We start from the raw sequence: 21,705 nt of genomic DNA on the forward strand, positions 1-21,705 counted from the left end.
GTTTGGAAGGCAAAGGAACTAAAATACTGTGTCGTTTTACTTCATAGTGTATTAATGATATCGCAGAAAATATTAAAAGTGAAGTGACCCGAAATATTCATCTCAAAATATTAGAAAATTAAAATTGTCCATATAAATTTATTAAAGTTGAAACTTATCCAAATATTATGCCTCATATATGGTAGTGAAATAATATATATATATATATATATATATATATATATATATATAAAAGTTTAAACTATTATGTGATCTCGAACTATCTAAAATTTTGTTATTTACTCTGTAAGTCGTTGTTTTTCTATCACGAGCTGACGTGGGCTGTGGGTCAACAAGTCAAGATGGTCTCTGTGAGTCAATACATTTGAGTAAAGGTTAGTTGGGTATTTCACGATCTTGTAAGCATGTGTTATAAAGGCTCTAGGTTGGGATTAGTTAGATCCAACGAAATCGTTGTATACACAGAGGGATATACTGATTTGGGAAAACAAAGCTTCTAGAGCGAGGGATTGGAAAACACGAGAGTTTCTTGGTGAGGAAACGGTTTTGAATCTTGTTGTAATTTCCATTGATTAGTGAAGTAGCTGGAAGTAGGCATTTAAGCCGAACCAGGGTAAATTCTGTGTGTATTTTTGTGATTGTTTCTTCAAGATCCAATCTGCGATCTTTGGAGTTTGTTGTCTGCGTGGTTGAATAGTCATTCGAAGTAGAGTATTGTTCACAATTGGTACCATAGCTAATCAAGACAGATCAATGGGCTTCACGAAGATCGAGATCGAGCGCTTCAACGGCAAAGGTGACTTCGCGCTATGGAGACAGAGGATGAAAGCAATCTTGGTCCAAATGAAGGTTGCGAAGGCTCTGAAGGGCGAGAAGGAACTTCCGGTGACAATGACGAAAGAGGAGAAAGAAGATCTTCTCGAATTGGCTTACAGTACGATCATCCTGTATCTCGGCGACAAGGTGCTTAGAGAAGTCTCAAAGGAAACCACAGCTGCTGGGTTTGGCTCAAGCTTGAACAGCTGTACATGACGAAGACACTCACCAATCGTGTTTATCTGAAGGGAAGACTCTTCGGCTTCAAGATGAATGAAGACAAGCCAGTCGAAGACTATCTTGATGATTTCTTAAAGATCATAATCGATTTAGAGAACATCAAGGTAAAGATTGAAGACGAAGATCAAGCCATAATGATTTTGAATTCCTTACCTTCTTCTTTCAGTCACTTCGTTAAGACAATGAAGTACGCAAGGGAAACACTAAGCCTGGAAGAAGTTCTTATAGCTCTAAAGTCAAAGCAGATTGAGGCCAACATCAACACTGAAGTTGCGGAAGGATTGCTTGTTCGTGGAAGGCCTGAGAAAAAGGACTCCCACAAGCCAAAGAACAAGAACAAAAACAGGTCCAAGACTCCGTCCTCAAGCAATAAGGAAGGCCGAGTCTACAAGTGTTTCCACTGCCATAAAGAAGGACATTTCAGAAAGAATTGTCCTGAGAGGAAGAAGAGTCAGGGTCAATCTAAAGATCAAGGCGAAGCCGCCGTGGTAGAAGAAGGTTACGAGAGCGCTGAAGTACTTGCTGTCTCTGATAAAGATCCAAACACCGACTGGATTTTGGACAGCGGGTGTACGTTCCATATGACTCCCAACAGGACGTGGTTTGAAGAATTTCAAGAAGAAGGTGGAAGGGTTCTTCTTGGCAACAATAAGATGTGCAAGATACTGGGTCAATGCTCTATCAGGTTGAAGATGTTCGATGGTCAAGAAAGGATTATGTCTAGTGTGAGGTATGTGCCAGAACTGAAAAGAAATTTAATTTCTTTGGGCACGCTTGATAAACAAGGATATAATTATAGAGCCGAAGGGGGTATCATGAGAGTACCTAGAGGATCTTTAGTTATTATGAAAGGAACCATGAGTAATGGCCTGTACACTCTCTTAGGCAGTACCGTGCTAGTCTCTGCAGCAAATCTCACCGAGTCTAAGATAGATAGAACCACTCTTTGGCACATTAGACTAGGTCACGTGAGTGAAGTAGGTTTACATGAGCTTAGGAAACAGGGCTGTTTTGGTAAAGATCACATAGGAAAAATAGATTTGTGAGAACTGTGTCTTAGGGAAGTCTAGTAAAGTCAAGTTTCCTAAGTCAGCAACCCATAGAACCCAGGACATTCTTGAATACATTCACTCTGACCTATGGGGGCCAACAAGAACCAAGTCTCATGGTGGGAGGATCTATTTTATGACCCTCATCGATGATTACTCTAGAAGAGTATGGGTTTATATTCTGGCTCACAAGAATGAAGCCTTGCAAACTTTCAAGGATTGGAAAGTGCTTGTGGAAAATCAAACAGGAAAGAAAGTCAAAAGGTTGAGAACCGACAATGGCTTGGAGTTTCTTGGCAAAGATTTCATCACTTTGTGCAAGAAATCGGGTATATCCAAGCATCACACTGTTCCTGGAACCCCACAGCAGAATGGCCTGGCAGAGAGGTATAATAGGACTATCCTAGAGAGAGTTAGGTGTATGTTGATCCAATGTAGTCTCCCTAAGTCTTTCTGGGCTGAAGCAGTGCAAACTGCGTGTTACTTAATCAATAGGTGCCCATCATCTGCTATAGATTTTAAAACACCTATGCAGATGTGGTCAGATCACCCAGAGGATTATGAAAAGCTTAGAGTGTTTGGTTGCTCGGCTTTTGCACACGTTAGACAGGAAAAACTAGAACCTCGAGCTCTAAGATGTGTTTTTATAGGCTATCCTATAGGAGTTAAGGGTTATAAGTTGTGGTGTCTAGAACCTGGTTATAAGAAATCCATAGTGAGCAGGAATGTAGTGCTCAATGAGATGGATTTCCCTTATCAGAAAAAACAAGAGAAAACTCAGTTAGAACCGAGAATTCCTGAACCCATTCAAAACCCTGAAAGCATTAAGAGTGAGGTGGAGCTTGAAGAGAATAGTGAAAACACCCATCAAGCCGAACAAGAAGTGAGTGATAGTAATCCTACCTAATCCAGTCAAAGCTATAGACTTGTTAGAGACCGTGAAAAGAGAGTCCCTAGGGCCCCGGTTAGATATGGTTTTGAGGACCTTGTAGCTTATGCCTTTAGTGTTGCTAAGGAAGTACAAGAATCTGAACCCGTAACCTATAGGGAAGCTGTGAACTCGTCTGACAAGGAACAGTGGCTTGATTCAATGAAGGATGAGATAAAATCTCTTGATAAAAATGAAACTTGGCTTTTGGTGGATAAACCTCCTGATAAGCAGTTGGTCGGGTCAAGGTGGGTGTATAAAAGGAAAGAAGGGATATCCGGTGTGGAGAAACCTAGGTTTAAAGTTAGGTTAGTTGCCAAAGGGTTTACACAACAGGAAGGTATAGACTTTAATGAAATATACTCACCGGTTGTTAAACATAGGTTTATTAGGATTATTCTCTCCCTTGTAGCTCATTTTGACCTAGAGTTAGAACAGTTAGATGTTAAAACCGCTTTTCTTCATGGAAACCTAGATGAGGTCATATATATGCAACAACCAGAGGGGTTTGAAATAGGAGATAAAGGTCGGCGGGTATGTTTGCTTAAGAAGTCTCTATATGGTCTGAAACAGTCCCCTAGACAGTGGTACATGAAGTTCGATGAGTTTATGTTAAGTCAGGACTTTCATATGTCTAGTTATGATTGGTGTGTGTATAGTAAAAACCTTAGTGATGGCTCTAAGATTTATCTTTTGTTATATGTTGATGACATGCTTATAGCTTGTCACAACAAAGCAGCCATAAATCAGTTAAAGGCACAACTCAACACACGGTTTGAGATGAAGGATCTCGGGCCTGCACATAAAATTTTAGGGATGCAGATTACACGAGACAGAGGAAGAAAGAAGCTGTTTCTAAGTCAGTCAGATTATCTGGGCAAGGTGATAGAACGTTTTGGAATGAAGGATTCAAAGGCAGTACTCACTCCACTTGCAAGTCATTTCAAGCTGAGCAGTAAACAAAGTCCTCAAACAGATGAGGAAAAAGAAGACATGAAGAGGGTGCCTTATTCAAGTGTTGTTGGCTGTCTAATGTACGCGATGGTCTGTACCCGCCCAGATTTGGCTCATGCTGTGAGTCTCATAAGCAGGTTCATGGCAAATCCAGGGAGGGCACATTGGTTAGCTGTAAAGTGGGTTTTGAGGTATATCAAAGGCTCGTTGAGTAAAGGTTTGAGCTATGGTGGAGCAGAAGACTTAGTGGATGATGTAGCGGGGTTTGTTGATTCTGATTATGCTGGTAGTATTGACACCAGAAAATCACAAACTGGGTACGTGTTCTCAGTGTTTGGAACGACAATAAGTTGGAAGGCAAATCTACAGGCAGTTGTTACTTTGTCAACAACAGAGGCAGAGTTTATTGCCATCACAAAGGCAGTAAAGGAAGCAATGTGGCTGAGAGGAGTCTTAACGGAACTTGGAGTGACACAGGTTGATGGTTTGAAGATTTACTGTGATAGTCAAGGAGCTATACATTTGTCAAAGCACCAAGTATTTCACGAGCAGTCCAAACACATAGATGTGAGAATGCATTTCGTCAGGGATGTTATCAGTGCTGGTATTGTTCAGGTGGTGAAAGTGGGAACTGAAAATAATCCAGCAGACATGTTGACCAAATCAGTTTCAGGTAATAAATTTGAACACTGCTTGAAACTGATCAAAATGGTCAATGGTCCTTAAGCGTGTTTTCTTCACTAGTCGATGGGGTGATCAGAAAGACAAGGTGGAGATTGTAAGTCATTGTTTTTCTATCACGAGCTGACGTGGGCTGTGGGTCAACAAGTCAACATGGTCTCTGTGAGTCAATACATTTGAGTAAGGGTTAGTTGGGTATTTCATGATCTTGTAAGCCTGTGTTATAAAGGCTCTAGGTTGGGATTAGTTAGATCCAACGAAATCGTTGTATACACAGAGGGATATACTGGTTTGGGAAAACAAAGCTTCTAGAGTGAGGGATTGGAAAACACGAGAGTTTCTTGGTGAGGAAACGGTTTTGAATCTTGTTGTAATTTCCATTGATTAGTGAAGTAGTTGGAAGTAGGCATTTAAGCCGAACCAGGGTAAATTCAGTGTGTATTTTTGTGATTGTTTCTTCAAAATCTAATCTGCGATCTTTGGAGTTCGTTGTCTGCGTGGTTGAATAGTCATTTGAAGTAGAGTATTGTTCACATACTCGTTAGCTATTATTTAATCACATTTGGTTCTTAATCTTATTTTTATTGATGAAATTTCGTCCAGTCTGAATTAAGATTTAATATAACTATTATCCTATTGACACATGATGATATTTTAACACTTAGAGCCCGTTTGTTTTACCGACTGTTTGCTGTTATGGTTTGATGTTTGCTGTTACTGTTTGTTGTTGCTATTTTCTGTTACGGTTTGCTGTTTGCTGTTGGAAAAATCTGATTTTCCAAGAAGCAGAAATTCTCTGTTTTTATAAAATGCTGCTTTTTCAGGTGTGAAAGACAAACAGGAGATTACTAATCAAACACCTAATGCTGCTTTTCAGATTTAAAAGGCAAACATGAGGTTGCTAACCAAACACTTAAAACCCTCCCTTTTGAAATGAAAAGGCAAACATGAGCATGAAAAACAGCAAACAAACACCTCCTTAGACTATAAATTTTAGTTTAAATATTTGTTTTTATTTTGTTTTTTTAATCTAATTAATTGTTTGTACATAAGAAAATGTATATAACAAATACTCCGAAAATATACTAAAATTTAATCGATCATGACACTAAAGATCCTAGATAGCAATCCAATAAATAGCCTTGCTAATGGCACTCTTCCCTAGAGACATAAAATTATCAAATGTCATACTTTTAGGGTATAGTTGTTTGGTTATGAGCTGTTTAATTGTTAGTGTTTGCGAGAAGATGCTAAACACTGTGGTTATATAATCCTAACCAAACCTTATATTTCCCGCAGTTTGGAATGAAACGCTAAACATTCCTCCGAAAAGCTGACACAAACACCCCTTGGAACGTACGAAGACCTGTTCTATATGGTGAGGAAGATTGAACAGAATGGACCTCTAAAGCCATAGAGCAAACCGATGTACAACAAAATACATATACATCCTCCCAACTCGATCATAATATCCAGAATAACTAATGATGACATGCATTCAAGAAAAATCCCCCAGAAAAGATCCTTCTGAAATCAACAACACATCATCTGATTCTCACAAAAGAAAGGAGCCAAATTTGAAATGCTCATTTCCAAATTTATTATGACCAAAGGAAGAGAGTGTGGGAAAGCTTTTTGTTTCTGAAATAAGATTGCATATTTCTTGCTCTCCAACACTCACATTCTTCACAGGCATGAAAGAAACATTCATCTGATTGAAAATCCTCCAGGGATGGATCTAGGAGGAGTCCGGAGGACGTTTGAACACTCGCTAGTCGCAAGAAAACTCCTGAACCTGTGTATAGAGTTTTAATTTTTTGAGGTATTAACAATTTCAATCAAGCATCCATAGACCGCTGTCAGTAAATCTTGGATCCATTACTTGATCACCAATAGTCACCACAAGAACAAATTCCACCAACAATATGATGAAACCTATTTTTATCCCTTACACAAACTTGTCTTCCATAAACCTCTGATATAAACTTGGCAAAATTGTGACAATCAACACATATCCTAAGGTTTTTTATCACACGGATAGTGACTCTCTCAGGACTAGCAATGAGACCAAAAGCCAATGCAAGTTTCTCACTATGTCCCTGAAGTATTTTCTCCTTCTGCTCTTCATCCACATCATACAATACACAGCTCAAATCAGGAACATATCCATATTCCTTGAACTTCACTGATACTTCCCTCACTTTTTCTTTTATCTCCTCCCTTCTTGGATGAGACCGATCACTCGCATGAAAAGTATGCAGAGTTTGCTCAAGTTCTATCCAACTTCTTCCTGGCTCTTTCGTCACAGCCTTACCCGTCATTAATTCCCTTAATTTCCTCACATCTTCCCATCTCCCTGCAGAAGCGTATAGATTCGATAGAATGACGTAATTTCCAGCATTCTCTGGCTCTATTTGTAAGAGTTGATGACCGACAAATGTGCCTATGTCTATATTCGAGTGAACTCTGCAAGCACCTAAAAGTGAACCCCAAATGGCTGCAGTTGGTTCATAAGGCATCTTTTTGATGAATTCAAAAGCCTCTTCAACTCTCCCTGCTCGCCCAAACAAATCAACGACACATCCGTAATGTTCTTTCTCTGGTTTGACCCCGTACTTCCCTTTCAACATCTCATCAAAGAATTCAAGCCCTTTCTCTTCCATTCCTCCATGGCTGCAGCCAGATAGAACAGCCAACAACGTTACACTGTCCGGTTTAACTTTATTTTCTTCTCGCATCAATTTATATAGCTCAACCACTTCGCTTCCCATTCCATGTTTCGAGTACCCAACTAGCATCGCATTCCATGAGATAACCGTTCGTTCAGGCATGCTATCGAAGATCCTCCTAGAGTAATCAAGGTTACCACATTTTGAGTACATATCAATCAGAGAATTCTGAAGAACAACAAAAAAGGGCAATTGACATCTAAGGACATGATTGTGAACTTGTTTTCCATGATCTAATGCAGCAAGACCAGATAACGCGGTTAACAAACTAGCGTAAGTAACATAATTTGAACTCATTCCTTCTCTTTGCAATCTCCGGAATAGTTCTAATGCTTCCTCATCAAGACCGAGTTGGGCGTAACCTGAAATTATTGCAGTGCAAGACACAACATCCCTTTCTGGTAAGCTCTCAAAAACACCCCGAGCTTCGAGGATTCTGCCTGCTTTGGCATACATGTCAAGAAGTGAGCTGCCAACAAATATATGGGATTCACAATTATACTTGATTAAGAGAGAATGAATTTGCCTTCCAAGCTCAAACCCAGAAGCACCAATACAAGAAGTTAGTACAGTAGCAAATGTGAACTCATTTGGCTCTGTACCTGCACAAATTGCTAGTTTATATCATTAACACAAACTTTTGACCACAAGGGTTAGCAAAAGAGGGGAAGTATCAATTAGCTATTCTTTACCTGATCGCAGCATCTGCAGAAAAAGATGCATAGCTTCAAAGCATAACCCTCGCTGAGAATAAGCAGAAATCAAGGCAGTCCAAGAAACCACATCCCTCTCACGCATTTCATCGAACACATATCTTGCATCAGCCAAACAGTCACACTTATTATAGAAAACAATCAACCTGTTTCTCAAATAAACAGGTGGAAAATAAAGAGTTTTGATGATGTGGGAATGGACCCTTTGGCCTTCTCGAATGGCCTTCTTTTTAATACACTCGTTTAGAAGAGTGTTGTAGCCATCAAATAGCATTGCAGGTCCTTGAATAGCCATTTCTAACAAGGCCTGTCGAAGGAGGCCTTGGGTGCATAGTGAGTTTAAAGTGTGTTGTATTGGCGGGAAGGGGGAGAAAGAGAATTGGCGGGTAAATGTGGAATGGGATAGGTGTCTTGTAAATGTGCAGAAGCAACATGACATGATGAAGCAATTTGATGTTGAGCCCTGCCTGCCTGCTAACCGTTAAAGCGTGAACTGTTGTTCTCGGTTCATGATATAGGATTCAAGGTTTTCAATTTCTAATCCTATTCAATTTTCAAAATTTGAGTCGAAAATAAACCAAAATCAAATGGAGGTTAAGTGCTATTCATTTTGTAGCTATTTGTTTTTTTAAAAATTTGCGGCAATGCGCTTACATTAAAGAAGAAAAAAAAATCTCCACCAGACTCGGATGTGATTCGAACACATGACCTCCTAAGGGATAGGTAAGCTCTCAACCACTAGGTTAAGTGCTATTCATTTTGTAGCTATTTGTTTGTTTGTTTTTTTGTTTTTTTGCCCTAAACCATAAGCATTTCCTAAACTTGTCAATTTTGATCATTTTATTCCCTGAACTTACGTGACGATCTATTTACCCCTTCAACTATTTAAAAGTAGTATTAGTAACCCATTATTTTCATTATAACGGAAATAAAATGAAGTTCTAATATTAGTACAAGTGTTCATGGAAGTAGTGGAACCAGTATGCATATATGTAACCTCATTTGCAGCTTGTTTTAGTAATGCATAATACTGAATGCAACTTTTACAAGAGAACTTATGTGATATCTATACTAACCTCATTTGCAGTTTGTTTTAGTAATGCACAACTCTTTTTATTATGACCTTAGTGCTTGTAATGAGAACAAGTCATAATTGTTTCGGTTATAATGAAAACGGGGGGTTGCTAATGCCACTTTTAAATCGTAGAAAGAATAAATGGATCGTCACGTAAGTTTAGGGGACAAAATGACTAAAAGTGACAAGTTCAAAACCGCATATGGTTTAGGTTTTTTTTTTTGTTACTTCAAACAATAATATAGCACAAGCATGTGAATAAGATTTGGAAACAATTATTTATAGCTATTTTGAAATAAAAATCAATTAATATCTACCAATTAGTAGACCTGCGTATGTGAATATTCGTTCGGTTCGCATCATATGGACCCAGCCTAGATAACAAGAAATTGATATTAGGCTCAATCAAACTCACCAAAGTCCACATAATTGTAAAATGACTTCGGAATTTATAAAAATTAGTCCAATAGATTACCTTATTAACATTAATTATTAATTTTATATTAAAGATTTATTTTCAAATATAAACCTTAGAGAAAGTACATATAAAACTTCCATGATTTAGATTTACAAATAAGGAATGTGCATTTCTTATCCAGTTAGTAAGAAGAATGGATTTGAATAACAATGTCAATATTTAATAACGTGACGCGTTGACTTTGATGATGTAGAACATGATTTATTGACTTTATTGATGTGACACAATGAAGATGTGATATAATGAAATATTGACTTTTGCTGATGTGAGATAATGTGTAATGTTGACTAAATAATGTGTTAAACATTATTAGTTAAATTTTATATTTTTCTAACTATGTAAAGCATGTGCTTTTTTTTTTTTTGCTAAAAAAAACTATTTGCAAATCGATGAAACCATATAATTTTTATTTGTATTTTTCCTTAAACTTAATTCATATATATATATATATATATTAGGTGATATTATTCAAACTAAATTTAGATTTTTATTTTTAAAGTCCAAGCAATGCTAAATTAGATTAAATTTGTGTTTAGCCTTTTTAGAAAGCTTATAGACAATAAACAACAAGTAAATAAAATAATCCCTAACTCTAGACTAGATATATTCATGGCCTAAATCGGGTGAGACTTAACACATAAATACAACATTTAACAAAATAAAAAATAATTATATATAAGGTGGATCGGGCTGGGCCAGGCCGGGCCAACTTTAACTTTTGCATTAAGTTTCGAATCTAATTCCTTTTAGGGGAAATTACATGGAAAATCATATGCCACTAAATATTTATGGTTATGTTAAATCTTATTTGGAATTTTATCAATATGGAAGTTATCAATAACTATTTATTTTAAAGAAGGTTAAAAGATGGTGGTTATCTTTTAGTGCATGATATTTTTAAAATAAAAATGAACCTATTTGATATAATACAAATAAAAATTATCAATTTGATTAAAGTTAAAATATTATTATCATTAATGATGTTTATGTAATTCACCCTTCATTTTATATAGGATTTAAACAGGTCTGAACAAAATTGGATGAAACATCAAATATGTATATTCACTGTAAATTACGAGCTTTAACGGACCAAGCTCAACAAGTCTACAAATAACCATATTCACTATAGGAAAGTCTCGAGCTGAACACTTAAGGGGAAGGGGAATATGCTCTTGCACACTTCCATAAGTATTGGCACTTGCACACTTCAATAAGTATTGGCAGAATCCACAAATGATATACAATTCCTTCATACGACCTTATTATTTTCTTAATTTTTTTTTATTTTATTTCTTCCAAACAATAAATTTCACAAACAATAGAATTAAGTTCTTTCGAAATTTATCAATATATATATAAAAAAAAAAAAAAAAAAAAATCAAAATAAACATTTCTGAAAAGGGTAAATAAATAGGAAAACAAAATCCTTTAATTCATAAAAAGGATCCATTCAGACAATAATTATGAATTTGATTTCATTGAAGTGAAAGTTCAACCCCAACAAATTCATTGTTTATATAAGCTAGAATGGAAATTGAAAAAGGAAATGTTATTTACAGTGGAGGGCCTGAAATCCAGAGGAGTATCCCACTGCTCTTGTTCAGTATGAGACCATCTCATATTTACATTCTCAACTTCAAATCCTTCAATGTGTTCCATGATTATCCCAGCTGCACTGTGATTAACTAAACCCTGGCAACCAGGTCTATAGTCTACCATTCCTCCCGCGTATTTCGTCCATCTTCGGTACGTGAAATTCATGTTAATGAATCTCAAGTTACTTAACAAGCCACCTTTAGAACCTGATAAGAAGACACCATTTTCAGCAGTTGCTGTTATGTTAATGAAAAGTAAGTTTGATATGGATCCCTCTTTTGCATTTGAGTCCCTCGGGCAGGTTGTCACATATATAGGCTCTGCTCTTCCCCACCATGATGGATCGTAGTATCTTGTGCTGATATTTATGTTTGAGAAAGTTATATCACTCACATTTCCTGCACAAGTTCAATACTTTATAAGCTAGACAAGGTGTGTTAACAGAGAACTCGATTCAGACTCTGTTTAGTTTGCAAAGAATTTCACATGCATCAACATCATTCAGGAGGGCTATTGCCGCAATAAACTTAGAAGCTAATCATATCAAAAGAAGAACATCTTTATAATCACAGTAATAAGATATCAGTTGTTCATCTTAAAGGATGATGTTTTAGGCATATGTTGGCTGCGGATAGCTGCTAGGAGCAGGCCGGCTTTAGTTTTTTCTTTTGTTGTTCTATTCCTTCTTTGATTTTAACAAAAGACAGCCAATAGACGTATTTTGCAATTCTTTTGGCATCCTTATTTCTTATTTAAGCAAGTTGAGATATTTGTAGTCCTCCAACACATGTTAATCAGCTGTGAATCTTCTTATCAATACCATATCTTTCAAAATGTTCAACACAGTTGAATGGACTGTTTCTCGAAGATAGTCACTATGTAGTATGTGCTGCATTTCTGCTCTTAACTTTTGCCTAAGTGAAGACTGAAGAGTTTACTTTTAACAGAAATCAGTTTTCAAGGAATATGATGTTACCTCCATCACGTATCTGGAACCCAAGCCCTCTGTGAGAATCAACAATAGTGATATTGTCAAATACCAGACCCTTAAAATCATACCAACTAGCACTCCCGAACTTGATTGCTGAAGATTTTGTTCGAATCCAACAGTTGGTTGCAGTCAAATTATAAAGAGGGCCAGTATATGTCTTTGGGCAGATAGCATCATCTCCTGTATCAATATGGCATCTTGTAATGACCGTATTATTTGAATCCTCTATATCAATCCCATCGTTGTTAGGTGTATTGAAGTCGCCATATATGGACATATCATGGACAGAGATATTATGGCACCGAACTATGTGCAAGCTGAAACAATGCAATCTGCACATCAGACATATCCAACAGGAAACATAACTTGTAAAAACTGAAAAAGCCTGAAACAATATAATTAACTAGTAAGAAACTAAAAGATAAAGCAATCAATAGACTCATTCACATATTTGACTGGCCAAAATAAGCGACCAGAGACATGGAAAAATTTCATGCTGCATTGTTTATTATGTTGCAACACTTCCGTTATTTACATTATCAAACTTTTATCAATAGTTTATCCCCATGTTTAAATCTCTAAATGGTTTTTTCTTTTTTAACTTCATTGACTAATCTTTCTTGATGATAACTTCTTCCATCAATATTTTAACAGGTATGGGCACTTGACTGGTTGAGTTCACAAAAGGGAACTTATCTGTAACAAATTTTCCTTGAAAATGGTAGATGCTATGGCCTTAATGACTGATTGTAGTAGGTTGAGGTCCATGATGTAGGCGCAGCTATATTCATTATTAGTAAAAATCCAAACATCACTCTTCAATGGCCCATTCCATTGAACCCATTTGTTCTTGACTAATCAATCTATTCCCATATGACAGGTTTCTCCCCACCCAAGTTTCTAAATTGTATGTCACAAGATATCGTCATATAGAGAACATGTAAAGCAATATCAAGTGAGAGATTTTCCACGGTTCCTTGCAAGAAAGAGCAATGTAGTTTTCAACTATAAATTCATAAAGAAATAAAGATGATAATAACAGGAAAACTAAAAAATGAATGAACCAAAGAGAAATGGGAAAATATGAATTCATAAAGGCTCTGACATAATGGTCCCTTCCCGTCTACCTCTATCTTTTAAGTTGGCAGTGGCAAAATGCCATCCAAATCTAAACAAGCTGGCCTTCCCAGCACGTGGACCAACCCTATCCTTTTGCAGGTCCCCAATCAGTTTAGGAGCCGTGTCGCTCTTTTCCTCCAAAAAACTACTAAAAATATATAACTAGATAAACAAAATTTAGCAAGAGACCATAGCAGAAGGATTGCGTCTTCGCCAATGAGGCCTATGAAGGTGGGCTCAACTGTGAGGAAGCAACTATTGTGTAACCTCACCCGGCACGGATGGATCTAGGCAGGGTCGGAAGGCCGAAAAACCGTATTAGACCATTGTACAGAGCTTTAACATTTTAGGGAAAGGACATCCAAAAACATTTCAATTGAGCACCATAGGTATTGTAGCACCCTATATGTGAATTTTAAATCCGTCACTGCCACCTAGGTTCCATTTGGATACTATTATCGGAGTCTCTATAGGTGGAGTGGAGCAATATGTAAACTCAAAGTCCCAAGTGGCCTTGAGAGGCTCTCTCTGGTCTTAAGCTGAAAATACCCTCTTACCCCCTAAACTTTTCCCTGCTTTTTAGCCTTCTTTTGTAACCAAAAAGAAGGATAGCGTCTTCTACTCTACTTTGAATCCTGATCTTTGATTTCATGATGCAATTCTATATTCTCGTTCCTTGAATTAAACATTCATAACAGTATAGAAATCTAGACCAATAAACATATATCGAACTTATCTTCAATAGAACAAGAATTTTAGTATCAAGTTCCTAAAACTCAAAAAAAAGATCGTTCCGTTTTAAATTGTATATAATATATCCACATAATTCACTTGCCGAAACGCATGAAAGAAGAATAAATAAATCCGGTAGCTAAACTTACCACCAATACGCCGGTTCCCGGAGTCGAATATTCCAAATCCAGACATTTCTACAGCCAATGAATCCAACAAGCCTCGGCCTACACTCATCTCCCAAACAAGCACCAGTTTTATTCCAACTAACCATAACATTCTTCACCTCACTAAATCTCTGCACGAACTTCAACCCTTGCCCATCGACCACACCTCCACCGGTGATCCCCACATCAGTAGCGTTTTCCGCCAAAACGACATACCATCTGTCGAACTCCTTAGCGTAGTCATCGATCTTGGTGCCGCCTAATAAAGTAGCACCTTCTTGGATATGTAGTATGACTTTTGACTTGAGGCGGATGGTGGCGGTTAAGTAGGTTCCCGGCGGGAAGGTGACGTTGCAGGTGGTGGAAGGACAGGTGTCGATAGCGGATTGGATGGCTAGAGTGTCGTAGTGAACACCGTCGCCTTTGGCGCCGAAATCGGCGACGGAAAGTGTGATAGATTGAAGTGGGAGTTGGATGAGAGTGGAGGCTAGTGAGGTGTGGTGATCGGATTGGAAAAAATGATGAAGGATTAGGGGAGTAATTAATTGGAAAATTGAACTCTTCATTTACTCTTTTTAGTTGTTCGCCGTTATGAGTTCAGCTGTGGAAAGTTCGTTCCATAAGAATGTATAATAGAACGCTGAATGCAGGCTTAGGAATATTAATGGTCTTAAAATGGATTATCTTATGATAATTTTCTTATTAAACTAAAAAATTTAAGAAAATAGTTAAGTCTTAATTTATATTAATATTTACCACGTATGGTACGTAAACGTGTAGGCAACAAATGCTCATATTACAGTGTGCTGAAATTTAATCATTAACAAATAAGAAGGATATGTCCATTAACTTCTTGATTAAGTTCTTTGTATGCAAATGTTTATTGAACTTGAAGTGTATGCAAATGTTCATTAACTTCTTCGTACTCGTCTATGTTTTTTAAAGATGTTGCAACTTCACCTTACTGTATTGCAAGGTAGATCTCTTTCTCCTCCCCAATATTCGTAGTATATTCGACAATAAGATTTTCCCATGGAGCGACTTTTATGTTTCTTGGTCAAGTTCTCTCTGGAAGGTAATCGTTCTTGGACGCACTATAAATATGAAGTTCTCGAACCTCTAAATAATATTGATCGTAGTTTCCTACGATAGAGAAGGATAAGTTTGATAAACCTCGCAATATATATCACAATCTATCCATCTTAAAAATTGGCATAAAATAAACCTCCACGACATTATGGACACACATATGTCATATTACATAACTGGTTGTTGAAGATGAGCGAACATGGACATTGAACATGGACATGTTCCAAACTTTGCGGTTTATTGGGATCTGAACATTCGTAATAAGAAAAGCACGATCAACTTAAATTGGATCTTATAGAACATATTTGGGAATGTTTTGAGGTCATCTACCTTAATGATTGATCATCATCAAAATCTTAGCTTATCTTATAGAACATATGTATAGTTTTGTTATATTTATATAAATAAAATGTTATATTACGGCATAAAATCCATCAAAATAGAGGTATTTTAACTACTAAAGATGATTGTTGTAAAAATAGACTTGTTAGAAAAGCTAAGATTTTGGAGAGTCCAAAAGTCTCCCACTACTAAAGTTGCTGAAATGGGCCTAAATTATAAGGGAATCGAAACTTTATCGTACACTTTACGGCTGTAAGAGGAGAGAGATGGCGTGATCAAATTGAAGGAAAAATAAGTGAATGTCAATGATGAGCAGATTAACAGAAATATCACAAGGTTGATTGTGATGGATGGATCATGAATCATTTCTTCGTCTCTACAATATTGAATCAATCAATCAAATCATCTCACAACTCGAGTATATTCGATTCAATGACTCTCAAAAGTTAGTATATAATATAAATACATATATCATTTCAATTTTTATAATCTACTATAACATTACTATCAATATATATCATATGAATAACACAATGGACTTTCTCAATTCTCATCTCCACCTCTGAGAATTTCCGGGTCTCCCCCAGATTGCATGATTAACAGAACATGTGGAAACCCGATATGAATGTTGTCGACTTGACGCCTAATCGCTAATATTTGATTGGTTGGACTGGATATATACATGCTATTGATGGATCTTCATTCTTCCTTCACTGCTCCATTTTCAGTTGATTAGAGTGAAGAGAGGCTGCGCCACAAATGGATAACAATTTCCAGTCAGTCTCAAGTTTTAACCTTCTATTCATGTTCATGCCTCCCAAAAACATCTACATAATAGCTTTTCCACAAGATAATCTACCTGAATTGGCCGATGAGTCATAACTCAAAAGGGAGTTTTCCGGAGTAATGAAGTTGTAGCCGTCTTCTTCTCTTCCCCAAACAGGCGGATGAAGAGCATCCAAGTGCCATTGCTGTTGATAATGTTGTCTGTTTCCGTTAACTTGAACTTCTGGCCACATTAGAGGCGAAACCATGCTGTGGACATTACTGTCCATTAGAGATCCACTCTACAAGGTTAAAAAGGATAATTTGAGTATCAACACTAAGGATTGAATGTCATTCACTAACGCTAATTAGCTAATCTAGCCGAGGAAATACTGAAATATTTATACAGTCCACCCCATTATCAATGGCTACAAGTGATTGATTCACCAATCACAACAACATGCCACCGAACACCCGATACGAGTCAAATACTAATGCATAGTTAAGGTGTGCTCTATTTTTCAGGTAGATGTGACGGGTCAAATGCTAATGCATAGAATACTGGCACCAGAAAGTGTTCAAGTAGATGCAAATGGAGCGGTCTCTCAAGGGGCAAGGCCAATCAGCATGCATCTAGACCATTGGAATTTTTCAGAACAGAGGAAAAGATAAATTAAATCCTATATGTACCTTATCTTACAACAAATATGATTAAGTGCAATTCCACTTACTTCTGCTGCCAATAGGCTGTCAATATTGAAATCAATTCTTGGGTTAACCGCTGCAAGTCTCATCGACAAGAACTGCAACCAAAAACATTTTGAGCAGAATGAGATTTTTTGTTGTTTGTCATGACATTACAAGCTGAAACAATCTTTATGCAATTGACTAAAAAAAATCTTTAAATTATCACTTCCAAGTTATATCCATCATTCCTAATTTACAGCTGCATCACATATGGAACAGAAACAGTCGCCTTTTTCTACGAGCAACAAAGTGAGCAACAGCCACACCCCAACAATAAACACCCACGATCCCACTCCAAGAAAATCTGAGATTCTCTCCGGTTTAAGAAATTTAATTAAATCAATTAGTGACTCGGATATGCAAGCCTCACCTCGACCTGGCGTTGTAGTGATTGAACATGGTTGATTATTTCATCCAATACCAAAGCTGTTCCAGATATCTGCATAACAAGATAATCCTTTTCTCAGCAAATCAGCACAAATCGAGAAGCACACAATAAAATAAAGGTTGTCGTAGCTCCCTATTACGATGAGCCAAGTACTTATAAAACATGACATTTGATAAGAAAGGGAATCAGTATAAATGTCCTTGTGACTTCAGACAATACTAAAATTGATCCAAACTTAAAATCAGAGATGAGTATGTGACCGGGCAAGAGAAAGAGAGATCACCAGAGGAACTTGTAAAGATTGAACACTGACAATGGAGCAAATGCTTATTCAATATCCCTCAAACTGGGACCCATAAGTAGTTCATATAATGTGTTTAGGCACATAATATATTTTTCTGAGTAAAGGGACAAAGATAGAAAACTATGAAGGTCAGGTCTGTTTTTTAATAACAGCTGTTTCTGCAATTTACATAAATTCAGGCGGCCACCAAACAAATTTTAAAGACATACGAAGTATCCTACTGATTTGTAATGCTCAACCAATCAAGTGAATGCATAACAAAAGCAAATTTAACTACACAACAACTGATATTAATAGCAGTCCACAACAATTGGTATTAATATCACGTAACAGCTCCACCTACATACTTCAAAAAAATTGTAAAAACTATAAATGGTGGTCCCAAAAGGAAAAGATTAATTACTGATTTCTAATTTTGGTTTTGGCAGGGAACACTTTCACAGAAAGCATAATCAATATAATAATAAGTTTGTGTGTAAAATTCTTTGCTATAGCAAGGACCAAGGACATAGTGCAGGCATGGTTCAGATTTATGTTTGCAATGGATTCAAGCACCACATATTATTGCTCCTAAGTAGTTAGGTCTACGAATTGAGTTATGAATTTGCTTGAGTAAGTCTTATTGTTTCTCAACCATTTCCATTATCACTGACAGATACCAAACTTGCAAGAGAAGTTGGTATCACACACCTTTCCAACTGAGATCAGAATTTTCCTGTCCATTGGATGGGTCCACAGACATTTGATGTAACACAGACAGTGTAACAAATGTTCCAAAGGACATCCAGCTAGCATTTCCACACAAATAAATCTCATGGCTTTAACCCAAGATGGGTATTCTGGTCATTTTAGAGAAACTAGGCTGAATATCAAGCTTGCAGTGATATATTCTTCCAGTAATATTTAGAACCACCAAGGGTCCAATCTAGTAATCCCATACTAATTCAACTCTCAAGGCACTGACAGTGGATGCTACAGTGCTTATGGGTGCTTAATTGAAATTTTTTTGGTGCTTAATTGAAAGTTTGTGGGTGTCTTTAGCCTAATAATTAAAGCTTTATACAAGGGTTCAATAGAGTTTCTGCCATCAATGGGTGCTCAAGCCCCCTCCCTACCGCTCTGTCCATCCATGTCTCAAGGCATGTATATCTAACTACAGTTTTCCACAAGTTTCACTTTTTGGTTAAGCCCATCAAGGACTTTATGCTTTTTTAGCCAAAATCAAACTTTATTTCATTACTTTTAATCAGTTTTCAGAATTCCTAAGCCAAAACTCTAGCGACACAACCAGCAACAACAGTAAGGCAGGTTCAAATGACAAAACTAACCTCAAAAAGGTCCTTGTGTGCTAAACAAAGTTTCAACATCAAAAGGAGAAAAATAAAAAAGAAAGAATGGAATTACGAGATTGCCACCAAGACACTCCACTCAACGCTTTTTCTTGGTAGAAAAGCAAGGCCCCCTTTTTTGTGAAAAAGGTGAAAATGACAGAACCGTTAATTAACCCACATAATCCAAACATATAATTGCAACTTTTTAGTGATAATTTAGTACAGATACCTCATACCTCCATAATTAAATCCCCTAAAAAATATCAATCCAATGATTAATTAATCAATTACCTAAATGACAACTAACCTTGTTGCAGCCTGGGACCAGCTCTTGAAGCAGCTTCATCCTTGCATTGATCTTCTCTCTCCTTGCCTAAAGAAAAAAAAAAAACCAACCCAATTCATGTCAAAGAAGGCTTCTCGAATTAAGTCAACAATAATTGAAAATCCGGCTATTAATTAAGTCGTTAATTAGGAGATTACTCTTTCTGCCAGGCTATGGTTATCTGTTGCTTGTCCACGACGAGCACGAACATGGACGTAAGGAAGCTTCTCCGCATCTTCAGAGTTGTCATTTGCAGAACTTTTACTCTTCTTTGTTGAGCTTTTAACCTACAAAACCATCAGTTGAGTAGATTAATCAACGGCTAATAGAAAATTATTTAATTGACGCAAATTATAGCAAAAGGAAAACCACTGAAAACCCTAATTTTATCGAACCTTCTTTTCTCGCTCCTTTCTCTTTGCAGGCCTCTGATTATGTTCCCCGTTCTCCACCGCAGTCGTCGGATCAGAACCCAATGGTTGTGACGCATTGAGAAATGATTCGGCCTCCGTGGGTTCGCATTTGACGACTTTCTCGAGATTCGCGCTGGAATTCGACGGTACCGAGATCGTCTCCGGCGAATTGTTGCTAATAATGTTCAAACTATCCCCGGCGAACACAGAGAATCTCGCAGCTCGCTCTATCAAACCACTGTTAGTAGGAAAGGTTAAATTCGAAGCATTGAAGTCAGGCTGTAAAAACGGTTTCTGATGGAGCGGTTCTACAACGGGTCGGGTTCTGAGACTTAAATCGGGCGAATGGAGAAGCTCCATAGCCTGATTGGGCGGCAATTCGAGAAGAGCAGTGAAAGAGCTAGCATTTTCCGTCGGCACCGAAATTAAATGCTGAATATCGTCACCAAATTGAAGAGAGTCAAGTCCGGTGTCATCAGGTAGAGGTCTCGTAAGGGTAGATCTAGGTCCAGGCACAATTTGTGGCTCCATAACGAGCAGAATTAGCGAAAAAATCAATCAAAACGGGGCCTGGAAATACGAATTAGGAGGGGGGTACGTTAGTTATCAAAAGGGTCAGTGAGAAGCGGAGCTTTGAAATGGTGCTTCAATGGCAGTCAATGATTCAGAGCAGTGGGTGGTGCTGAGTGCATATGTTTGTAATGCGTCTCTATAAAGAGATTAGTGATCAGGCATTTGAAGTGAAGGGAAAGTAACGTCTATGTATTTTGGGCGAGTGTTTGATTATATCATTATGTGATTTTTGTTTTAGAGAGAGAAACTGTGGGGTTCTAGAGTGAGAGAGAAAGAGAGGGCTGAAGGAGACTTCACTTCGCTATGTACAGTTGGTTGAGATAAAAGAGAAAAAGGTTGACTGCTGCCCACTAAATTACTTTTACAGCCAATCAGCACAAGGTCAAAAAGTTAAAATAATACATACATACAAGAGAAACCAAGTAAATGCATTCCAAGGCTAAGGTTGCCTTCAATTTGGCCAACCGCAATAATTCATTTAAATCAGAGATATTGAGTTGAGTTTCGCTGTTTGTTTTACTTATTGCTGTTTATTATTACAGTTTGCTATTGCTGTTTGCTATTATTAGTTGTTGTTTGCTGTTACGGTTTGCTGTTTGCTATTGGAAAAAGCCGTTTTTCCAAAAAGCAGAGATTCTCAGCTTTTTTAAAATGCTGATTTTCAGGGGTAAAAAACAAACATGAGGTCACTAACCAAACACTGAATACTGCTTTTCAAGTGTAAAAGGCAAACATGAATGTCACTAACCAAACACCTAAAACTCTCCATTTCGAACTGAAAAGACAAACATGAGCACGAAAATGAGCACCCAAACACCCCCTAAATCTTAGTATAGATAGGAAACTTTAATTGTGAAAAAATCTACTTAAAGTGTGTCGGACGAATCTTGAATTGAAAAATGGAACAAACTATATATATATATAACAATTCAATTTGGTTGAAGTTTTGATATTTACTCTTTGTTGTTGTTTGTTTTTTGCTATTGCTATTTGATATGGTTAAATCTAATAAGTCCACTTGTAAACCTGCAATTTGAGATAAATAATGTTAAAAGGGAGGTCGGCATCCGATTAACCTACTATGATGCCTAAGTTAGAGTCATGATAAGATTTGTGGATGATCACAACAGTAATCAAAGTTGTAATGTAAGCTTAATGAT

At 37.2% G+C, this 21,705-nt stretch overlaps 3 protein-coding genes across 3 annotated transcripts; all 3 read right to left on the reverse strand.

The window, feature by feature from the left end:
• Positions 1 to 5,771: 5,771 nt before the first annotated feature.
• Positions 5,772 to 8,716, reverse strand: LOC136208480 (putative pentatricopeptide repeat-containing protein At3g13770, mitochondrial). Its single transcript, XM_065999392.1, has 2 exons — positions 8,090 to 8,716; positions 5,772 to 7,999 (listed from the first exon to the last, which is right to left on the reverse strand). The coding sequence occupies exons 1-2, from the start codon at positions 8,547 to 8,549 to the stop codon at positions 6,555 to 6,557; spliced, it is 1,905 nt and encodes a 634-aa protein (XP_065855464.1). The 5' UTR covers positions 8,550 to 8,716; the 3' UTR covers positions 5,772 to 6,554.
• A 2,358-nt stretch (positions 8,717 to 11,074) lies between these two features.
• Positions 11,075 to 14,934, reverse strand: LOC136209166 (uncharacterized). Its single transcript, XM_066000565.1, has 3 exons — positions 14,251 to 14,934; positions 12,236 to 12,567; positions 11,075 to 11,657 (listed from the first exon to the last, which is right to left on the reverse strand). The coding sequence occupies exons 1-3, from the start codon at positions 14,832 to 14,834 to the stop codon at positions 11,170 to 11,172; spliced, it is 1,404 nt and encodes a 467-aa protein (XP_065856637.1). The 5' UTR covers positions 14,835 to 14,934; the 3' UTR covers positions 11,075 to 11,169.
• A 1,082-nt stretch (positions 14,935 to 16,016) lies between these two features.
• Positions 16,017 to 20,812, reverse strand: LOC136209162 (transcription factor bHLH48-like). The gene is made up of 7 exons (XM_066000560.1): positions 19,955 to 20,812; positions 19,718 to 19,846; positions 19,542 to 19,607; positions 17,582 to 17,650; positions 17,196 to 17,267; positions 16,559 to 16,766; positions 16,017 to 16,447 (listed from the first exon to the last, which is right to left on the reverse strand). Exons 1-7 carry the CDS (start codon positions 20,501 to 20,503, stop codon positions 16,410 to 16,412), a joined length of 1,131 nt encoding a protein of 376 aa, XP_065856632.1. The 5' UTR covers positions 20,504 to 20,812; the 3' UTR covers positions 16,017 to 16,409.
• Between the last annotated feature and the right edge of the window lie 893 nt (positions 20,813 to 21,705).

Source organism: Euphorbia lathyris, chromosome 10 (assembly GCF_963576675.1).
Source record: "Euphorbia lathyris chromosome 10, ddEupLath1.1, whole genome shotgun sequence".
In the NCBI taxonomy this organism is placed as follows: Eukaryota; Viridiplantae; Streptophyta; class Magnoliopsida; order Malpighiales; family Euphorbiaceae; genus Euphorbia; species Euphorbia lathyris.